The sequence below is a fragment of the Harpegnathos saltator genome, unplaced genomic scaffold (assembly GCF_003227715.2).
Source record: "Harpegnathos saltator strain DR-91 unplaced genomic scaffold, Hsal_v8.6 scaffold71, whole genome shotgun sequence".
Classification (NCBI taxonomy): Eukaryota; Metazoa; Arthropoda; class Insecta; order Hymenoptera; family Formicidae; genus Harpegnathos; species Harpegnathos saltator.
Window position 1 is genome coordinate 670713 of NW_020230549.1, and position 18469 is coordinate 689181.

At 36.9% G+C, this 18469-nt stretch overlaps 3 protein-coding genes across 4 annotated transcripts; 1 reads left to right on the forward strand and 2 right to left on the reverse strand.

The window, feature by feature from the left end:
* Nucleotides 1-3962: 3962 nt before the first annotated feature.
* On the reverse strand, nucleotides 3963-6280 carry LOC105191944 (nitric oxide synthase-interacting protein homolog). Its single transcript, XM_011155734.3, has 5 exons — nucleotides 5866-6280; nucleotides 5673-5784; nucleotides 4460-4848; nucleotides 4268-4376; nucleotides 3963-4178 (listed from the first exon to the last, which is right to left on the reverse strand). Exons 1-5 carry the CDS (start codon nucleotides 6039-6041, stop codon nucleotides 4107-4109), a joined length of 858 nt encoding a protein of 285 aa, XP_011154036.1. The 5' UTR covers nucleotides 6042-6280; the 3' UTR covers nucleotides 3963-4106.
* A 2532-nt stretch (nucleotides 6281-8812) lies between these two features.
* Nucleotides 8813-10140, reverse strand: LOC105191942 (protein SREK1IP1). 2 transcript variants are annotated; one of them, XR_002163150.2, is made up of 3 exons: nucleotides 9958-10140; nucleotides 9374-9882; nucleotides 8813-8935 (listed from the first exon to the last, which is right to left on the reverse strand). XR_002163150.2 is itself a non-coding variant. In XM_011155733.3 (2 exons), the coding sequence occupies exons 1-2, from the start codon at nucleotides 10101-10103 to the stop codon at nucleotides 9429-9431; spliced, it is 600 nt and encodes a 199-aa protein (XP_011154035.2). In that variant the 5' UTR covers nucleotides 10104-10140; the 3' UTR covers nucleotides 9317-9428. The 2 variants fall into 2 exon arrangements, 1 of the variants encoding a protein (XP_011154035.2); XM_011155733.3 differs by lacking the exon at nucleotides 8813-8935 and having other exon boundaries at nucleotides 9317-9882.
* A 3373-nt stretch (nucleotides 10141-13513) lies between these two features.
* Hsp90 (heat shock protein 90) lies at nucleotides 13514-18093 on the forward strand. Its single transcript, XM_011155732.2, has 3 exons — nucleotides 13514-13836; nucleotides 14414-14532; nucleotides 14616-18093. Exons 1-3 carry the CDS (start codon nucleotides 13687-13689, stop codon nucleotides 16516-16518), a joined length of 2172 nt encoding a protein of 723 aa, XP_011154034.1. The 5' UTR covers nucleotides 13514-13686; the 3' UTR covers nucleotides 16519-18093.
* Nucleotides 18094-18469: the final 376 nt, after the last annotated feature.

Genomic DNA, 18469 nt, shown 5'->3' on the forward strand with positions numbered 1-18469 from the left:
GCTCGCCGCGATCTTTACGTAACGATATCGGCGATGCCGAGAGAGCGCGAATCCGCGCCGCGAGGAGGGACGGCCGACCGGCAGGCCGGCCGATCGGTAGGGAAAACTGAATCATCGATTACACTTGCGAGGCTGCTAACGTGGTGGACGATGGCTTCCCTCGGTCAACCTTGAATATGTAATCTGCTTGCCGGGTTAATACGTGTCGCGCGGAAAAACCGTGCGGTTGTGCGTTCAGGTTCGGAAACGACGTCGCGAGAAGAAGTCGTACGGTGAAAGTCAAGACCGGCGACGATCGGTGCGCGAGAAACGCGTCTCGGCATTCGTTAGAATGACACGTCCCTCTTAACGAATTCGAAATCAGTCTGAAAGATGTTAGAAACGAATGAGAGGGGGGAGAGGGGAGGGGGGAGACCGAAGGCTGATTCTGCCAGAAACTAAGCTCGAGATACGCAAACGGGAAAAGGAAGAAAACACGCTCGAGTCCGGCATTACGAAAGTGCCAAAGTCCGCTCAGAGTTAAGCGGACTTTATCCCGACACTTTCGTCATTCGAGGATTAGCCTAGCAAAGATGTTTAACAACGCGACGCGACGAAAATCGTGGAATCCGTGATTTTCAACATAAATCGCGCGTGCGTGGACTAGCTGGCCTCTCTGACGCGTTGAATCAATCGATCAACGATCGAGAGAATCGGTCGTATGGCTTCGATCGTGCAGTCCAGATCTCGTTTTTTCCGTCAGCTCAACACGAGAGAGAACGCACCTGAGAATGAATCAAAGCGTACGGATGCATAAAAGAACACGGAAATCTACCGGCGGCGGCCGGTCATACACCCATATTGCGCCGCTCGTGTAATGGAAAGAATTATTCTCCGAGCCGTTCCTCGGATTTCCGTTATGTAATCTCGGTCGGTTTAATGGATGTGGAATATATGTGTAACGCTAATTGTCTTTTCCAGAGGTCGCGTCGGGTCAGTAAACAGAAAGGCGTAGGAGATGAAAAACGGCGGAGGGCGCTTATCGTCCGAAAAAGGCGTATCGACTCTTATCGTAACGGTTTTGTAAACATATACATCTTTAGAAATAAAATCACTGTCCGTGCACGCGTGCGGAAGAGAGAGAGAGAGAGAGAGAGAGAGAGAGGTAGAGAGAAAGAGAGGGATAGAGGAAAGGAGGAAGGGAGCTATGAAACTTCATGCAAACTATATTTTCATGAGCTTTTCAACCGACTCGTCGCTTACGTAATCATATCGCCGCTCAGTCCTGCAGATCTCATCGTTTTTAACCATTATGCAACAGGCAACTGATATGCACAGCATAATTTTTCACTTATATATTCTGCGATGGCGGACGAGCGCTATCGAAGGGAAGCGGACATGTCAGTTAATGCTTTTCGAGTTTCGGTATGGGTGCATAAAGATTGTTCTGGGATAATATAATGCATGGAATGAAAATAAAAATGTTTCGTCGTGCTACTCCAAATTTTCAATCGTTTATCTTTGCAAATCAAGATATAATCACCAAAGGATACGAAAATTCCGTAAGATTTTAAATCTAACACGTCGGAATGTTTGAAATTAATGAACAATTTCAATTTTTTACACGTTCGCTCACGTTGAGGAAAGTAGGTTTACGAAAAAGCTTCTGTTGCTTCAAACATTTCTCCAAAATTGACCTCTGAGCCAATGTGAACTTCCTCGAGTCGCCTAAATTATTTTATCCAGTCGTTCTCCGTAATTCGCCGTGAAATGTCGTGAAAATTCCGTGTCTAACGCGGGCAGGTATTATCTCGTTGTCGCACACCTGATCATTTCAACCTCACCGAGAAATTTTGCAATTTGATAAACGTAACTTCACGACAGAGAACTGTCCGTATCCCTATTTCCTGTTCAAGATACTTTCTTATCTCTTGTAGAATAGAAGCAAGATATTAAATAAACCTATATATAGATTATAGAGTTACACAATACTTTTTTATGCTGTCGAGATAAAACACTATTGGAAAGGAACTGTTCTACCGATAGCGTAGAACGCAGAGCGTAGGACGTTCTACAGGTGGTAGAATGAAGCTGAAAGTAGAGCCGAAAAAGAAATTTCAAGTCACGACATTCCTGTCGATCGCTCGGCTGATCGATCGGACTTTCCGAAATGAGGAAGGTTCAGTCAGACCGCGGCGTTTTCCAACACGATGCAGAATGCATGCATAACAACACGGAGGCGCGCATGCAGCGTGTGTGTGTGTGTGTGTGTGTGTGTGCATGCGTTTGTACATACATGACGTTACGAGTCTCCCCGGGTGTATATACTCGTCTCTCTTTCTCTCTGCGTGTACATAAATGCATTTCGTGTATGTGTGTACGCCAGCGATAAGAGCCGCGTCGCGACGCGGCACGTTATATCATCGTCTACGAACTGTGCGCGCGACGTGATAATGTGATACGTTGCCTTCAGTTCCTTCAGCCATTGAACCGTTCACTCGCTCGCCCGTTTCGTTCGCTCGCTCGCTCGCTCGCTCGCTCGCCTCAATTGCACAGGGCTAACAAATTGGAGCGGGTGATAAGCGACTTCGAGAGGCGCGAACAGGCTCGAAAAACTCGATTATCGTATCTGCGCTCACAGAACGCGCAAATCGCGGAAGCTCGTCGTGTGCGAGCTGCGTCTCGCTCGATCTTGCGCATTACGCGAAGGAAGATCCGCATTTGGAGAACGGATCTCTGTGTCGCGTGGCTGTGGAAAGCCGACTTCCCGCGCTTTTTCTCACCCCGTAACGAACACGTAGTTATTCGAGCAGAAGATCGTTCGCCGAGTCGACGTCGCCGATTCGCGAGTATCTCAATCGAAAGAAATCGAGTCCTTTGGAATTGCATGAAGCTGCAAGAAAGTAGAACTTATATATTATCACCTTTACACGTTTCGACGTTTTCTAGCGCGAGAACCAATATCCCGTCACCGAGTGTAGAAAGTCTATAGTACGCGGGGCGATCAAATCGGAGCTAAATGGCGAAGGTTTTCTCCGACCCGACCACCTTACTTCCGATGAACCGGCGAGATCGACATGTCCTACTTACGTGTTGATCGTCGGCCGTGCGTGTATCATGATCGAGCTCATCTCGAAACACAGAAAAGAACCGAGATTCACTCGGACAGATTCCGGCGAATCTCTCGGGAATGCGAAAACGCACGAGAAATGCTCACCTCTGCGTCGTCGTTATTGTCGTTGTTGTTGTCGTCGCCGTCGTCGTCGATCGTTCCGATGCACTTTCTGTTTCGCGCGCCGCATATATCCACATGACAACCGACGAGCAATTTCAGCCTGCTGAACCCGAAGGGAAACCGCAAAAACGCACGCACGCACGGAACGCGCGCGGAAACCGTCTTTTCGAACGCGCGCGCAGACAGCAAGAACGCGACAGCGATCGTTAAACGCCGTCCCGCAGATTGCCGCTTACCCGGCGGAGCGCGCGTTCTCAACGAGCTCCGTTCAAAAAACTACATCTCGTTCGAGATGGCGCCACCAATGCGACTGTCCATACTGACTTCACAGGATTGGAACCAATGGCGATACTTTAAATCACCATGATAGTGTCGAACGAAACAAATAGGATAACGTAATTTTTAAGAAATATTGGACGAAATAACGAGTCAACATTATTATGTAATCTAATTAAGCGATGCCGATTGAGAAATTAATTATCGCGACCGGTCATCTAGAATAATACAAATTTATCGATAAAAACAGTCATGGATTCTTACTGCAGTTTCGGCTGCAGACACTGTATCTCTTTGAAATCCTCTTTCTTTCGCTTTACTTCCAATGCTTATAATTGATATTTCAACCGATCTTATTAAAAATATTAATCAAATGGACGTAGCGTAGATGTTAGTTAAGAATTAACATCAGGGATTGTAAGAATTGTGAACGTGATTGGTCTTTACACTTACAAGATAAGCCTGTTACTTAACGTTAATTCTTAACTATACTTTATTAAATTATTAAATATGTACTTAAACTATACTTTACGTAAGATCATACAGATCAATCTTACTTATACGTAAACTATACTTTATTAACTATATATACAATAAAGAGGCGCACTCGAGTTCTTCATGCTTGCAACACTGGTCTTTCGTGTTTACCTTCCAAGGAATCATTGACAGATGCATAACCAGTGCCTCCCTACAACATAATATAAACAGAAAATATTATCTCTGAATCATCTATATTCATATTGTCTAGACTGTATTATTATAATACAACATAATTACCCTTTCTAAAGGAATAATGTCAGATTCTTTTAATTTGGAATTGTCCAGAGGATTGATCCAATCCTTTTTTATCAACTTCTCTACACATTCCATAGTAACCACATCACCACTGTGTAAAAAATATTAATAAATTAGACTTGTAATTTAACAGCTAAACTTCGAGATAAACCTCTAAAGATAATTATATCTTACCTTGTTTTTATCACAGCACACGGAACACTGTTACTTAAAATATCATGTGTGATAGGACACATATATCGTGCTTGTTTGACAATAAGTGATCTGTTGTCATCTGGATCCCTAACTTGTGTAAATTTTATAGGAATCAAGTCTTTCATTTTCAACGGATTCCCACTGACAGGACAATAAATTGTGCTATCAGGCTTTTGTAATGTGGCTTCTTTAGCTTCTGGGGTTTTAGAAGGTATCCAGAAGCTTGGTAGCACTTTATCCCTGCCATTTGTCATATTAGATACTGAAGCTTTATCCTTTGTACTGGAACTATCTGAACGATTGACAATACTTTGTCCACCACTGAGATAATCTTGCAATTTCTTTAGTTCATCTTTAGCACTTTGTTCCTATTACAAAATTAAGCAATAAATGAATTTGAATCAGAAAAAATAATTCAAAATATTAAAAAAAATAATAATAATTTAACTTTAATATGATAAATCTAACATCTTAATCATAAGATGACTCTTTCTTTTCTCTCATAGAATTTTGAAATAAATATATATTTATGATACTATTCTATCTTTTTTAACAATCTTTATTAACGTTTTAAATAAAAAAGAAAAATTAAATGTATCTAAATATATACAGACTCTGCCAAAAATTCTGGAACAGCTAATTATTTAAAAAAATAATGATTGTTTAAAACAATGTTTGAAACAAAAGTTGTAAAGCTTAAAATAAGCCATCAGATATTGATAATTGTTTGACCTTGAAATGACCTTGAGAAACGTTATCAAGGTCGACATAAAAATCTTAAATGGAAACTCCAATTTTTTATTACATCATCTTTTTCTACCAATTAATTTGAAAAACTTTTGTCTGAAACATTTTTTTATTTGCCTAATATTTTTTGAAATATTTAAGGATAACTTGGTAACTTTTCCAATACTTAATTTACGATATCTCGCTGTTTGTCGGGATAAAAAAATGGTACTAGACTTTTCTATCGACCTTGATAATGTTTCTCAAGATCATTCCAAAATCAAACAATTATCAATATCTGATAGCTTTTTTTAAGCCCTACAACTTTTGTTTCAAACATTGTTTTAAACAATCATTATTTTTTGAAATAATTAGCCGTTCTGGAACTTTTGGCAGACCCTGTATGTATAACAGTATTTTCAAAAAAGTTAAATAAGATTGCTAAACAAGATTATAATTAACTTACCTCTTCCTGTTGTTTCTGCTTTTCAAACTCTTTTAGTTTCCTTGTATATTCCTTCTTTTTGGCCAGGATATATTCCAATATTGCCTCTTTATCGAATAAGTACCCATGTTTCCTGTAATGACAATAAATTATGCATATTAATATCGTAGCGTCCGAATAATAAAAAATGGCGCAACATATCATGTATACATACGTTACTACTGGATTCCTGCAAGGTTGCAGCGTTAAACAGCAGCAATCGAAATCTTTAACAGAATCTTTGCCTACGCGTTGGGTATTGGTACCATAACCTGATGCCGCTGCATCTTTCTTCTTTTCGTGATATGTATAAACTGCACCCGCAGTACAATTCCTTGCGTGTCGCGTCATGCTGCTACTATTTACGAAATAATTCTCTTCCTTCGAGAAAATATTATTTCTTTTGTTAGAAACTAAGTTTCCTCACGAAATTGTAGTAGTAGTGGTTGTATATTAGTTAGAATTACGCTCAGAGTCAGCTGAACTCACGAAATTGTAACAAAACACAACAGAATGTTGGTTGGTTGGTTCTATATCTGACTCCGGTCTATAAGACTGTACTTTCCACACACCAATCACCACTTTCCTACAACAGGATGTGAGAACAGAGGGAAGAAGAGGGATCATGAGCCGCTTTCAAGGCTCGTCTACAATAACTGTAAGGCCCCTTGCACAATGCCAGGCAACAGGCAATAAGAATAAAAATAGACCAATCACAATCGACTATTACAAGAATAATCTGTTGTGATTGGTCTATTTTTATTCTTATTGCCTAGCATTGTGCAAGGGGCTTAAGAGTAGGCCTGTTCGTTTTGTCCGCACTGCTGAACTGGTGCATTAAGTTAAAGTGAGACAAACGTAGGTTTTCTCACTTCAACTTGTTGCACTAGTTCAGTAGTACAGACAAAACGAACAGGCCTAGTAAGAGCACAGGCTTTTGCACAACACATAATACATAACGCATAAGAGAATAAGGACCAGAGCACAGACTTCTGCATAACGCATAATATACAACGCATAAGAGAATCAACCAATCAGAGTTCTTCATTTCCCTCCTCAGGACAGAAATGAAGAACTCTGATTGGTTGATTCTCTTATGCGTTGTATATTATGCGTTATGCAGAAGTCTGTGCTCTTGTCCTAAGGCTGTAAGGCTGTAACGTAAGCTGTCAGTGAATGAAAATATTTCATTTCATATCTTGCAACCTTACAGCCATAGGGCCTCATTTCTTTCCTGAGGAGGGAAATGAAGAAAACTAATTGGTTTATTCTCTTATGCATTATTATATGTTATACAAAAGCCTGTTATCTTGCCCATACTCTTACAGCTATTGTAGACGAGCCTTTAGACTCCATGGCTGCATTCAGCAGACTCAACAGTTGGACAACATTACTAAATTTTCCACTGAATCTCGCTCCTGATTGGTAAATACTTCTGGGTCTATGAAGAATCTAAAAGAATGCTCCAATCACAGACAATAATCACTAAGCGCTCTCTGATCACTTTGTTCTACTGAACGCGGCCCATGTATACGGTAGAACTCCGGCAAATGCTGCGGTGACCAATCAGGAGACAGCCGCAGATCCGGTTGCGGCATACGCCTGTCTCCTGATTGGTCATCGCAGAATTGCCGGAGCTCTACGGCATATATGGAGTCTAAAGCCAGCGGCACACGGTGCTTGTTTTTATGCTGGATGAAAATACTGCGTTCTGATTAGTGCATTTCCATCCATCTTCGGAAATGTACCAATCAGAACGCAGTATTTTCATTCAGCAAGCAATCCAACACGAAAACAAGCACAGTGTGCCGCTGGCTTAAGCTTAACTCCGGATCCCTTGGGGCCCCCTTGGTTGATACGAAAATTTACCCAGGGCTGACAGTCTTTAGTATTATCCATAGACTTTTGCATAACACATAATACATAACGTATAAGAGAATAAACCAATTAGTTTTCTTCATTTCTCTCTTCAGGATAGAAATGAAGAACTCTGATTGGTTGATTCTCTTATGCATTGTGTATTATGCGTTATGCAGAAGTCTGTGCTCTGCCATAGTATATCTAAACTGTGTGTTCTAGGAGTGGGGGTATAGCTCACGTAGAAAAGGATATATTCTGTTTTTACTGTTCGTTCTCTCTCGCATAGTCCCGATAGAAGAGATATAGGGGAGGCAGTTGCTGTACAGTGCTGTACAGTAACCACCGCCCCTATTTCCCTTCCATTGGGGCTGTGCGAGAGAGAACAAACAGTAAAAACAGAATGCTTCCTTTCCTACAAGAGTTATATCCCTACTCTTGAAATTTGGGAGAACGCACAGTCTAGATATACTATGTATATGGTATTATCTCGTTGGTGGATCGGGTAAAAGCAGCCCATGATCCCTCTCCTCCTCTCTGGTAAGAGAATGTAGCTAACTCACTTAGCGTGACGTTAGATGGCATCAAGATCTGCTCTTTTTAATTACATTACAATCTTATGATGCACAGAAAGTGTAGATAAAATTTATTTATTTATAAACAACAAATCTGCCTATTATTAAAAATATAAAACTATAATGCTGAAATTTCACATCTAAAATAAAATTTATATTTGATATATTAAAAGAAAGTAATGGAGCAAATAATTACAAGAAATATAAAGCATGACTCACGAGAATAGATTAATTTATATATATACACACATATATATAGCAAAATAAAGGATATTTTTTATTCTAAAGAATAAATATTCTAAAGAATAGATATTCTAGATATTCTAGATATTCTAGATAGAAAGATATTCTAAAGAATAGATTTGAAGCATTTTAATAATACTGTATATTAAAAAAATACAGAGAGAGAGAGAGAAAGAAAGAGATAAAACATGAAATGAGAAGCATTTGTAACAAAGAATCTAGAAATTTCTAAAGCATGATGTAATGCTTTCAACATGCAGAAACTTGACTATGTGATTTTACCATCATTATAATGACATTGCAACTTTCATGAAACATAATGGGGAAATAAAGAAATTTTTAATTCAATTTATTCTATAAAAATTACAATCAAGTTAATAATTAAAATAGGTTGTCCATAAAAAATCAAGTTATATATATATTTTTTTTCTTTTTATTAATCTGTCATAGGTAGTCACAAATAAAAATAGATATGACAATGTTTGAAGCACTACATATTTGAAAACCAAAAGTTTATATTTATAAACATGTATATTGACTGAAGTCAATCCGTCATTTTTGTTGCATCATCTTGACAGAAATAAAAAAATAGTCACTTATAAAGAAACAATTAAATATATGAAAAAACAATTAAATATATTTGTCCTTTATATACCAAGTTAAATTCAAGTATAAACCAAGTTATATGTTAATTAAAATCTAATTTGTTCCAATTTGATTTTATATTTGTTCCAAATATAAAATCAAATTTGGACTCATTTTTTATTAGATATATGTTAATTATTAATATAATCTACATACACATCTGGACAAAGTTAATCCAATAGCAGGATCATATTTAAATTTAATTTAAATGTATATTAAGGACATATTTCAATTTAATTACTTTTTAATTTAATATTTAATTTTTATTTAAGTTTAACTTGGTCCATGTAAAGGACAAATATAAATTATATTGAAAATATATTTAACTGTTTTTCACGGACATATTTATTTCTTATCACATACCATTCAATATATCCACGAGACAAGAGAACTTATAAGTCATATACAATTTGCCTCATCACCGTTGCTTATCACTTTCCGACGAACTGTCTTTCTTATGCTTCTTGCGTTTTTTGTGTTTTGAATGTTTCTTCTTCCTTTTGCGCTTATGTCTCTTCTTTTCCTCTTCCTCGCTGGATGTTTCGGACTCACTGCTATTGCTGATCTTAGATTTATCGCGTTTTTTACGTTTTTTCTTAGCTTCCTTCTTCTCCTTGCGCTTCTTCTTAGCTTCCTTTAACTTCCTCTTCAATTCACGTTCACGTAACTCCGTCAATGGAGTGACATAATTTTCGTCACTATCAGAGCTTGTGCTACTCACGTCCAGGACAATCTCCTTGTTGGGATCGATCTTGATGAAATTGCGACACTGATAGGTTAAGTGTCCGGCATAACCGCACTTTTTGCAAGCTGGTCGCACATGCTCCTTGTTTTGAGGAATTAATCTAGCAAGAAACTCAGGATTCATGTGCCTGAAAAAAGACGGCCGCTATACGATCAATGGAACGTCAAGTACATGCGCAAATATATAATATATTTTGACGTACGACGCAGGTATCTTCGCTTCGTCCATTACCGAAATAAGCGATCCAGCGTGCCACGCGACAATCGACCTTACGATCGATAATAAGACTAGAAGGTGATGGTCACAAATAACGACCCAAATAGCGCAGTACGTCTTATGGACGTTCATTTTACGTCCATTTTACGTTCATATATCCATGGACATAAAATAGTTCATTGTACGTCCATTGTACGTCCATATAAGTACGTACATTGACTAATAATAAAGGTACATCCAGTGGACATCCATTTGAAATCCACTTTATATAATTAATGTATGGATATATACTGTACGTCCAATGGATGTTCGTACATGGACATGTACGACATTGTTAGTTATTTTGATTTTTGGTATTATAACTAAATATATTATGTATTATTTGATATACAGGGTGCACGATTTATCTGAAGACATTGAAATATCTCGAGAACTATGCATTGGATAAAAAAAAGTGGTTAATGAAAGTTGTTAGTCTCGAAGGGGGACATCCAATGATACCAAACTCGACCTCCCACCCTACTCCCTGGGGGTGGGGGTTAGGGACAACTTTGAAATCTTAAATGGAAACCCCCATTTTTTATTGCAGATACGGATTCTACGCCACAAAATACGTAAATTTTGTCCGAAACTTTTTTTTTATTCGTGATAGATGGCGCTGTAATCGCAAAAAATTATATTTTCCGCAATTCTCCAGAAATGATAATTGGATTGAGAAATAAAAAATACCTGTTCAATATTTTTAAAGAACATAATAAAAGTTATTCCCCCCCCCATTCTCTCGGGGTAGTATTTTGTGGCGTAGAATCCGTATCTGCAATAAAAAATGGGGGTTTCCATTTAAGATTTCAAAGTTGTCCCCAACCCCCACCCCCAGGGGGTGGGGTGGGAGGTCGAATTTGGTATCATTGGATGTCCCCCTTCGAGACTAACAACTTTCATTAACCACTTTTTTTTATCCAATGCATAGTTCTCGAGATATTTCAATGTCTTCAGATAAATCGTGCACCCTGTATATACTGTACATGTACATGTATACTGTACCCTGTATAGTGTACATATCAAATTATACTTTGTATATTTAGATATATTTTGAACTTAGTGCAAAATTTCCTGCGCTTTATAATTATTAAATATTTTCAATTTAAATTATTATATTTCAATTTAAATTATTATATAAGTCCGTAGTGAATCGTGTGATTTCGATGATTCGTTACTGAATAATTTCATCAGTTACTTCCTTTTTTTGATCTGCTGCCCATCAATGTCAAATGACCAAAACGAAATTTCATCAGTTGGTAAGAAATTAAAGAGTTTCTATGTATCATTAAAAGAAAAAGATTTTGTTTAATCTTTAAATTCCACTGTTAGAAATATCACGTTTCTTACTAATAACTTATTTAAAAACTAAATTTGCATTAATTATAATAATATCAAGGAATAAAAATCATACTGATGAGGAACTAGACTGATCAAAACGTCAAGATAATTATATATCAATTAAAATAAAAAAATAAATATTAAAAAATATATAATAAATAAATATAAATAAAAATATATAACAAATAAAACATAAATAATTTAAATAAATATATTATCTATATACAATTTTCTAATTGTTAATTTGTTTTTAACATATTACAGGTTCTACTAAAAAGAGTATTCCAAACTCCACCAATAAAGATTGCGAAGAAGCAATTAAAAAGTGGTTACAAAGAGCAAAGGAACGCAGCAATAATAACAATAAAAACCAAGGAGAAAATAACAATAACAATTAATTTTTTAATTTAATATATTATTTTTTTTTCAATTATTATATATTGCTATTCTTTCCAATTTAATATTTCTTTTTTTTAGTTTATATACTTTATAGTTTACATACACACACACGTATATATATTAGTTTATGCATTCAGTTTATAAATTTGTTTAGTTTATGATTTTTAGTTTATAGATGTTTTCGTAATAAAATATTGTGATATATAATATGTAAAACAATGTGATATAATACTTGTAAAGTTGAAAGTATATATAAGTACTATTGTGATAAAATGTTGATATGCAAAATATATATGAATTAATACATGTGATAGTGTAAAACATATAAAGTGTAATAATGTTTACTGGTGGATACTGATTCGTTTTTTGAGATAAAAGGGGGGAATAAATTATTGCATATAATAATGTAATAATAATTTTCACCTTTTTATCTCAGGAAACAGATCAGTGTTTGTCAGTGTACATACAGAATAACAATATAAATCAAAAATAAAAATTCTCTCAGTTTTCTATACAATTGTTATTAATTATTACCAATTATTTAATTATTTATGAATTATACACGCGTAATAATTGCCCGAAGTATGTCCAATAAAGATTCGAATTTCGTCCATAAATGATCCAAAATTCATCCATTTGGTCCATAATTCGTCCGCTTAAGATCCAACATTTGTTTATTAGATCCATAGTTCGTCCATTTCAGGTCCATAGTTTGTCCACTAACGTCTAGTAAAAGACGTCTCATGGATGTCCTTTGGAGTTGCAAACGGACATACAATGGACGTCCTATAGACATCTACTGTATTCGATATGGACATCCGATGGACGTACACTATGTCCAGCATGTACGTTCGTCGTACGTACATAAGACATACTTGTGTTTATTGGGGAATCATAGAACATTAGTAATATATTTTCTCAATACAAGTTAACTATCAAGTAATAGTCCTAAAGAATCGTTAATAGCCGTCTTCGAAGAGACATTGCAGCGATTATAATAAATCTATGTACGTAAGTATACATAATTATCTCCATCCATGCGTACGCGACAAATTCTCTGAGATAAGCATTGCCAAATTATTCAAATATCTTCGATTTCCCACGTAAACAGTAGATGGAGAAAGGGTGCATTATCAAATGTCAATATATGTATTCGCGAATTAGCACAAGGATTATTGTCGCGTACTCGTGACAACCAAATCTGTACTTCATGAAATTGTTGGGTTTTAAAACGCTATTATAAAACCACAAGAAAAAAGTAGTGGTTGCTGTGGAATTAAAGTTCAAACTTGCATGTCGAATCACGTTGAGTACTTATGACATGCTCGAAATGATCCTTGACGAGCTACTTATTACAGAGAATTAAAATGTGCTGATGAAAGGTCGATCATATACATATACATAGAACACGCATACAAGTATAGCGTTATGCGCTTGTATTCGAAGGGCGCGTACGAAACCATCGCGATGATTCTAGATTCGTAGAAAATGTCGCGACTTCCGGTGACTACGTTGCAGACACGCGTGAAGCAAATAATCGATACGAGCAGACAAGTATTTTCGCTAATTAAGAGTGCGACTCGCGTCATTACTTAACGCGCGAGATTTTACAGTAACGAAATTAACGTCGTGGACTAATCTGCGACTCGTTAATCTGTTTCGAGAAATGATTTTGATAGAATGTTCTAGAAGCCGGATGAGCTTCCGTTCGAGAAGCTTCTAGAACCTTTAGCGAGGTATAAAAGCGATCGTTGCGCCTCGTTCGTGTTAATTGTCAGATTGAGAGCGCGCGAAACGGTTCGGCTTTGCATCTCACAGTGATATTCCTTGAACTCATCAAGGAATTTCGAAATAAATTGCAAATTCGGCGTTAGACTTGACAATTGTGTTTATTTGTGTCTTTGTTAGATACAAGAGATAATACATCGTGAAGAAAATGCCTGAAGACGTAAATATGGCTGATGCCGGAGAGGTAGAGACCTTCGCCTTCCAGGCCGAAATCGCTCAGTTGATGAGTTTGATCATCAACACTTTTTATTCCAACAAGGAAATCTTCATCCGAGAGTTAATCTCCAATGCGTCTGATGTGAGTAAATTTTCATATTATCAATGAAAGTTGAAAATTTATCATGCTCGTTTCTATCATGGCCGTTGCTTTTCACACGTTGCTTTTTTAGAGTAATATAGTTGGATTGCTGTGATTTTATATTTTATTTCGTTAAATTAAGTATTCATGTGTGTACGCACATAGCATCTATATATTCATTTGCTAAATGTTCCTTAAAATTAATTGATGAAAGTAGGATTTTATTACTATTTCACATATCTTTCTTATATGTCATTGTTCATTACTAACTTTCTATGTGGATTGTAATTTGATTGCTTTATCCAGAAAATATTTTTTCAATTTTGTATATTTTCTATTATGTGTGTGTTGCTTACTAAGCATTATTTACTTGTATTGAAATTTTATGTTTCTAACAGCTTCCATTTTTAAGTTTATATATCTAAGCATATCTTACTTGTTTCGTATTCTTAAATATGTATCAATATATAAAATTGATATTTAATATTTTAATTGATATATTAACAAAAAATCAACTAATGAGTTATCTACATTAAAAATAATCATTATTATAATCATCATGTTTTTATCTGTTTAGGCGTTGGACAAGATCAGATATGAATCTCTTACGGACCCAGCCAAACTAGATACATGTAAAGAATTGTTCATCAAGATTGTCCCAAACAAGAATGATCGCACTCTAACTATTCTTGATTCGTAAGTGTTAATTTATCCTAGAAGTTATATATCAATATGTATTAATGTAACATTTATAATTAATTTGAATTTTCTCTGTACAGTGGCATTGGCATGACCAAGGCTGACTTAGTGAACAACCTGGGTACCATTGCAAAATCTGGTACAAAGGCATTCATGGAGGCTCTGCAGGCTGGTGCCGATATTTCCATGATTGGGCAGTTTGGTGTTGGTTTCTACTCAGCGTATCTTGTTGCGGATAAAGTCATCGTAATCTCGAAGCACAATGACGATGAGCAGTATCTCTGGGAGTCCTCTGCTGGTGGTTCATTCACAGTACGTCCCGATAATGGTGAACCGATTGGACGAGGCACTAAGATTATCCTTCACATCAAAGAGGATCAAACTGAATATCTGGAAGAGTCAAAGATCAAGGAGATAGTCAAAAAACATTCGCAATTCATTGGTTATCCCATCAAGCTTGTTGTCGAGAAAGAGCGCGATAAGGAATTAAGCGAGGATGAGGAGGAAGAAGAGCCGGCGAAGGAGGCCGAGACTGAAGATGAAAAGCCCAAGATTGAGGATGTTGGTGAGGATGAGGACGAGGACAAACCCAAAGATGAAAAGAAAAAGAAGAAGAAGACGATTAAAGAAAAATATACTGAGGATGAGGAATTGAATAAGACCAAGCCGATCTGGACAAGAAATCCAGATGACATTACCCAAGAGGAATACGGCGAATTCTATAAGAGCTTAACCAATGATTGGGAAGATCATTTGGCAGTGAAGCACTTTTCAGTGGAAGGTCAATTGGAATTCAGAGCACTCCTCTTCATTCCTCGTCGCGCTCCTTTCGATTTGTTCGAGAATAAGAAGAGGAAGAACAACATTAAACTGTACGTGCGACGTGTCTTCATTATGGACAATTGCGAGGATTTGATCCCAGAGTATCTGAACTTCATCAAAGGTGTTGTTGATAGCGAGGATTTGCCGTTAAATATTTCTCGCGAGATGCTACAACAAAATAAGATCTTGAAGGTCATCAGGAAGAATCTTGTAAAGAAATGTTTGGAACTTTTCGAAGAGCTGTCAGAGGACAAGGAGAACTACAAGAAGTGCTACGAACAATTCAGCAAGAATCTGAAGCTCGGCATCCATGAAGACAGCCAAAACAGGAAGAAGCTGTCGGAGCTGTTGCGTTATCACACTTCTGCATCTGGCGATGAAATGTGCTCACTCAAGGACTATGTCGGTAGGATGAAGGAGAATCAGAAACACATTTACTATATTACTGGCGAGAGCAGGGAGCAGGTAGCCAACAGCTCGTTCGTTGAACGTGTCAAGAAGCGTGGTTTCGAGGTCGTATACATGACCGAACCGATCGATGAGTACGTCGTACAGCAGCTGAAGGAATTCGACGGTAAACAGCTGGTATCTGTCACAAAGGAGGGTTTGGAACTCCCTGAGGATGAGGACGAGAAGAAGAAGCGAGAGGAGGACAAAGCCAAGTTTGAGAATCTCTGCAAAGTCATGAAAGACATCCTCGACAAGAAGGTTGAGAAGGTGGTAGTGTCCAACAGATTGGTTGACTCACCTTGCTGCATCGTTACCTCACAGTACGGCTGGACAGCCAACATGGAGAGGATCATGAAGGCGCAGGCGCTTCGCGATACCTCCACTATGGGTTATATGGCAGCAAAGAAGCACCTGGAAATCAACCCAGACCATCCTATCATGGAGAACCTGCGACAAAAGGCGGAGGCAGACAAACACGACAAGTCTGTCAAGGACTTGGTCATGCTGCTGTTCGAGACCGCCTTGCTCTCGTCCGGATTCGCGCTCGAGGATCCGCAGGTGCACGCCTCTAGAATATACAGAATGATCAAGCTCGGCCTGGGCTTCGATGACGACGACGTACCGAGCACCGAGGACGAAAAAATGGACACGGAAGTGCCACCACTGGAAGGTGATTCTGAAGAGGCGTCGAGGATGGAAGAAGTAGATTAAACAAAGTCTTAGGGTTGGATAGAAGCCTTATTACGTTTCATATTCTATGAAACGTAATAAGACTTCTATCCAACGGATTTTCTTATGGATCAAGAATTAACTAAAAGATCGAAATAGAGAAATAAAAAACGGAGTTCAATAAAAAAAAAGATTAGTGAAAGCTACATAAACCAACCTTAGAACGATAATATTAATATTTTTGTTCTGAATATACAAGACTTTCTCGCTTAAATTTGAATCTATTTCATTATCATCGATCGCATTTAATTGATATTTGCTTTGGAACTTTATTTATCAACACGACATATGAATTCGTAACGGTACTTTATTGCGCATAAAATTATGACCATCACATGGAGGCGAGAATTATTTTATGAGAATTATTTTATCTAGAAATGGAATGATGAAACATGAAAGATTAAATTCGCAAAAGTATAAAAAACTATAACGGTCGTGCTGGATGCAGGATGAATTTGAGTGCAAGTATATGTGAGAAAATGCATGTTTGGTAGAGAATTAAAGAGCGGCGATTTTCAGAGACTCTCGAAGGTGCATTATATTGACGTATAAACTACTCGCACATTCACAATATAACTATAGAAATCACGTTAATAATCGTTAATAACTTTTATCTCTAGAAGTAAGCACAACATGTCATCCTGCATGGGCACATACAAGAAAATGAAGAAACCCAGACAATATTCACAATTCTAACTATAGAATTAAAAACGCAGAGGACCAAACGAGCAGAAATTAATTAAATACAGTCTCTTTCTGTTTATATCGTCTACAAAGTCTTTGGATTGGATAGAAGTCTTATTACGTTTCATATTCTATGAAAATCGCCGCTCTTTAATTCTCTACCAACATGCATTTTCTCACATATACTTGTACTCAAATTCATCCTGCACCCAGCGCGACTGTTATAGTTTTTTTTTTTAAAGTATAAAAAACTATAACGGTCGCGCTGGGTGCAGGATGAATTTGAGTACAAGTATATGTGAGAAAATGCATGTTGGTAGAGAATTAAAGAGCGGCGATTTTCATAGAATATGAAACGTAATAAGACTTCTATCCAATCCAAAGACTTTGTAGACGATATAAACAGAAAGAGACTGTATTTAATTAATTTCTGCTCGTTTGGTCCTCTGCGTTTTTAATTCTATAGTTAGAATTGTGAATATTGTCTGGGTTTCTTCATTTTCTTGTATGTGCCCATGCAGGATGACATGTTGTGCTTACTTCTAGAGATAAAAGTTATTAACGATTATTAACGCGATTTCTATAGTTATATTGTGAATGTGCGAGTAGTTTATACGTCAATATAATGCACCTTCGAGAGTCTCCGAAAATCGCCGCTCTTTAATTCTCTACCAAACATGCATTTTCTCACATATACTTGCACTCAAATTCATCCTGCACCCAGCACGACCGTTATAGTTTTTTATACTTTTGCGAATTTAATCTTTCATGTTTCATCATTCCATTTCTAGATAAAATAATTCTCATAAAATAATTCTCGCCTCCATGTGATGGGCATAATTTTATGCGCAATAAAGTACCGTTACGAATTCATATGCCGTGTTGATAAATAAAGTTCCAAAGCAAATATCAATTAAATGCGATCGATGATAATGAAATAGATTCAAATTTAAGCGAGAAAGTATATTCAGAACAAAAATATTAATATTATTGTTCTAAGGTTGGTTTATGTAGCTTTCACTTATCTTTTTTTTATTGAACTCCGTTTTTTATTTTTCTATTTCGATCTTTTAGTTAATTCTTGATCCATAAGAAAATCCGTACTATTTTACATAAAATATATAGCGAGTAATTTAAGATGATGAGTGGATCAATAAAGATTAAATATTTAATGGCGCACTCTTTCTTGACCTACTTTTCCAAAATAATTTACATTCTTTTAGAATGAATATTTGTGAGAGATAAGCGA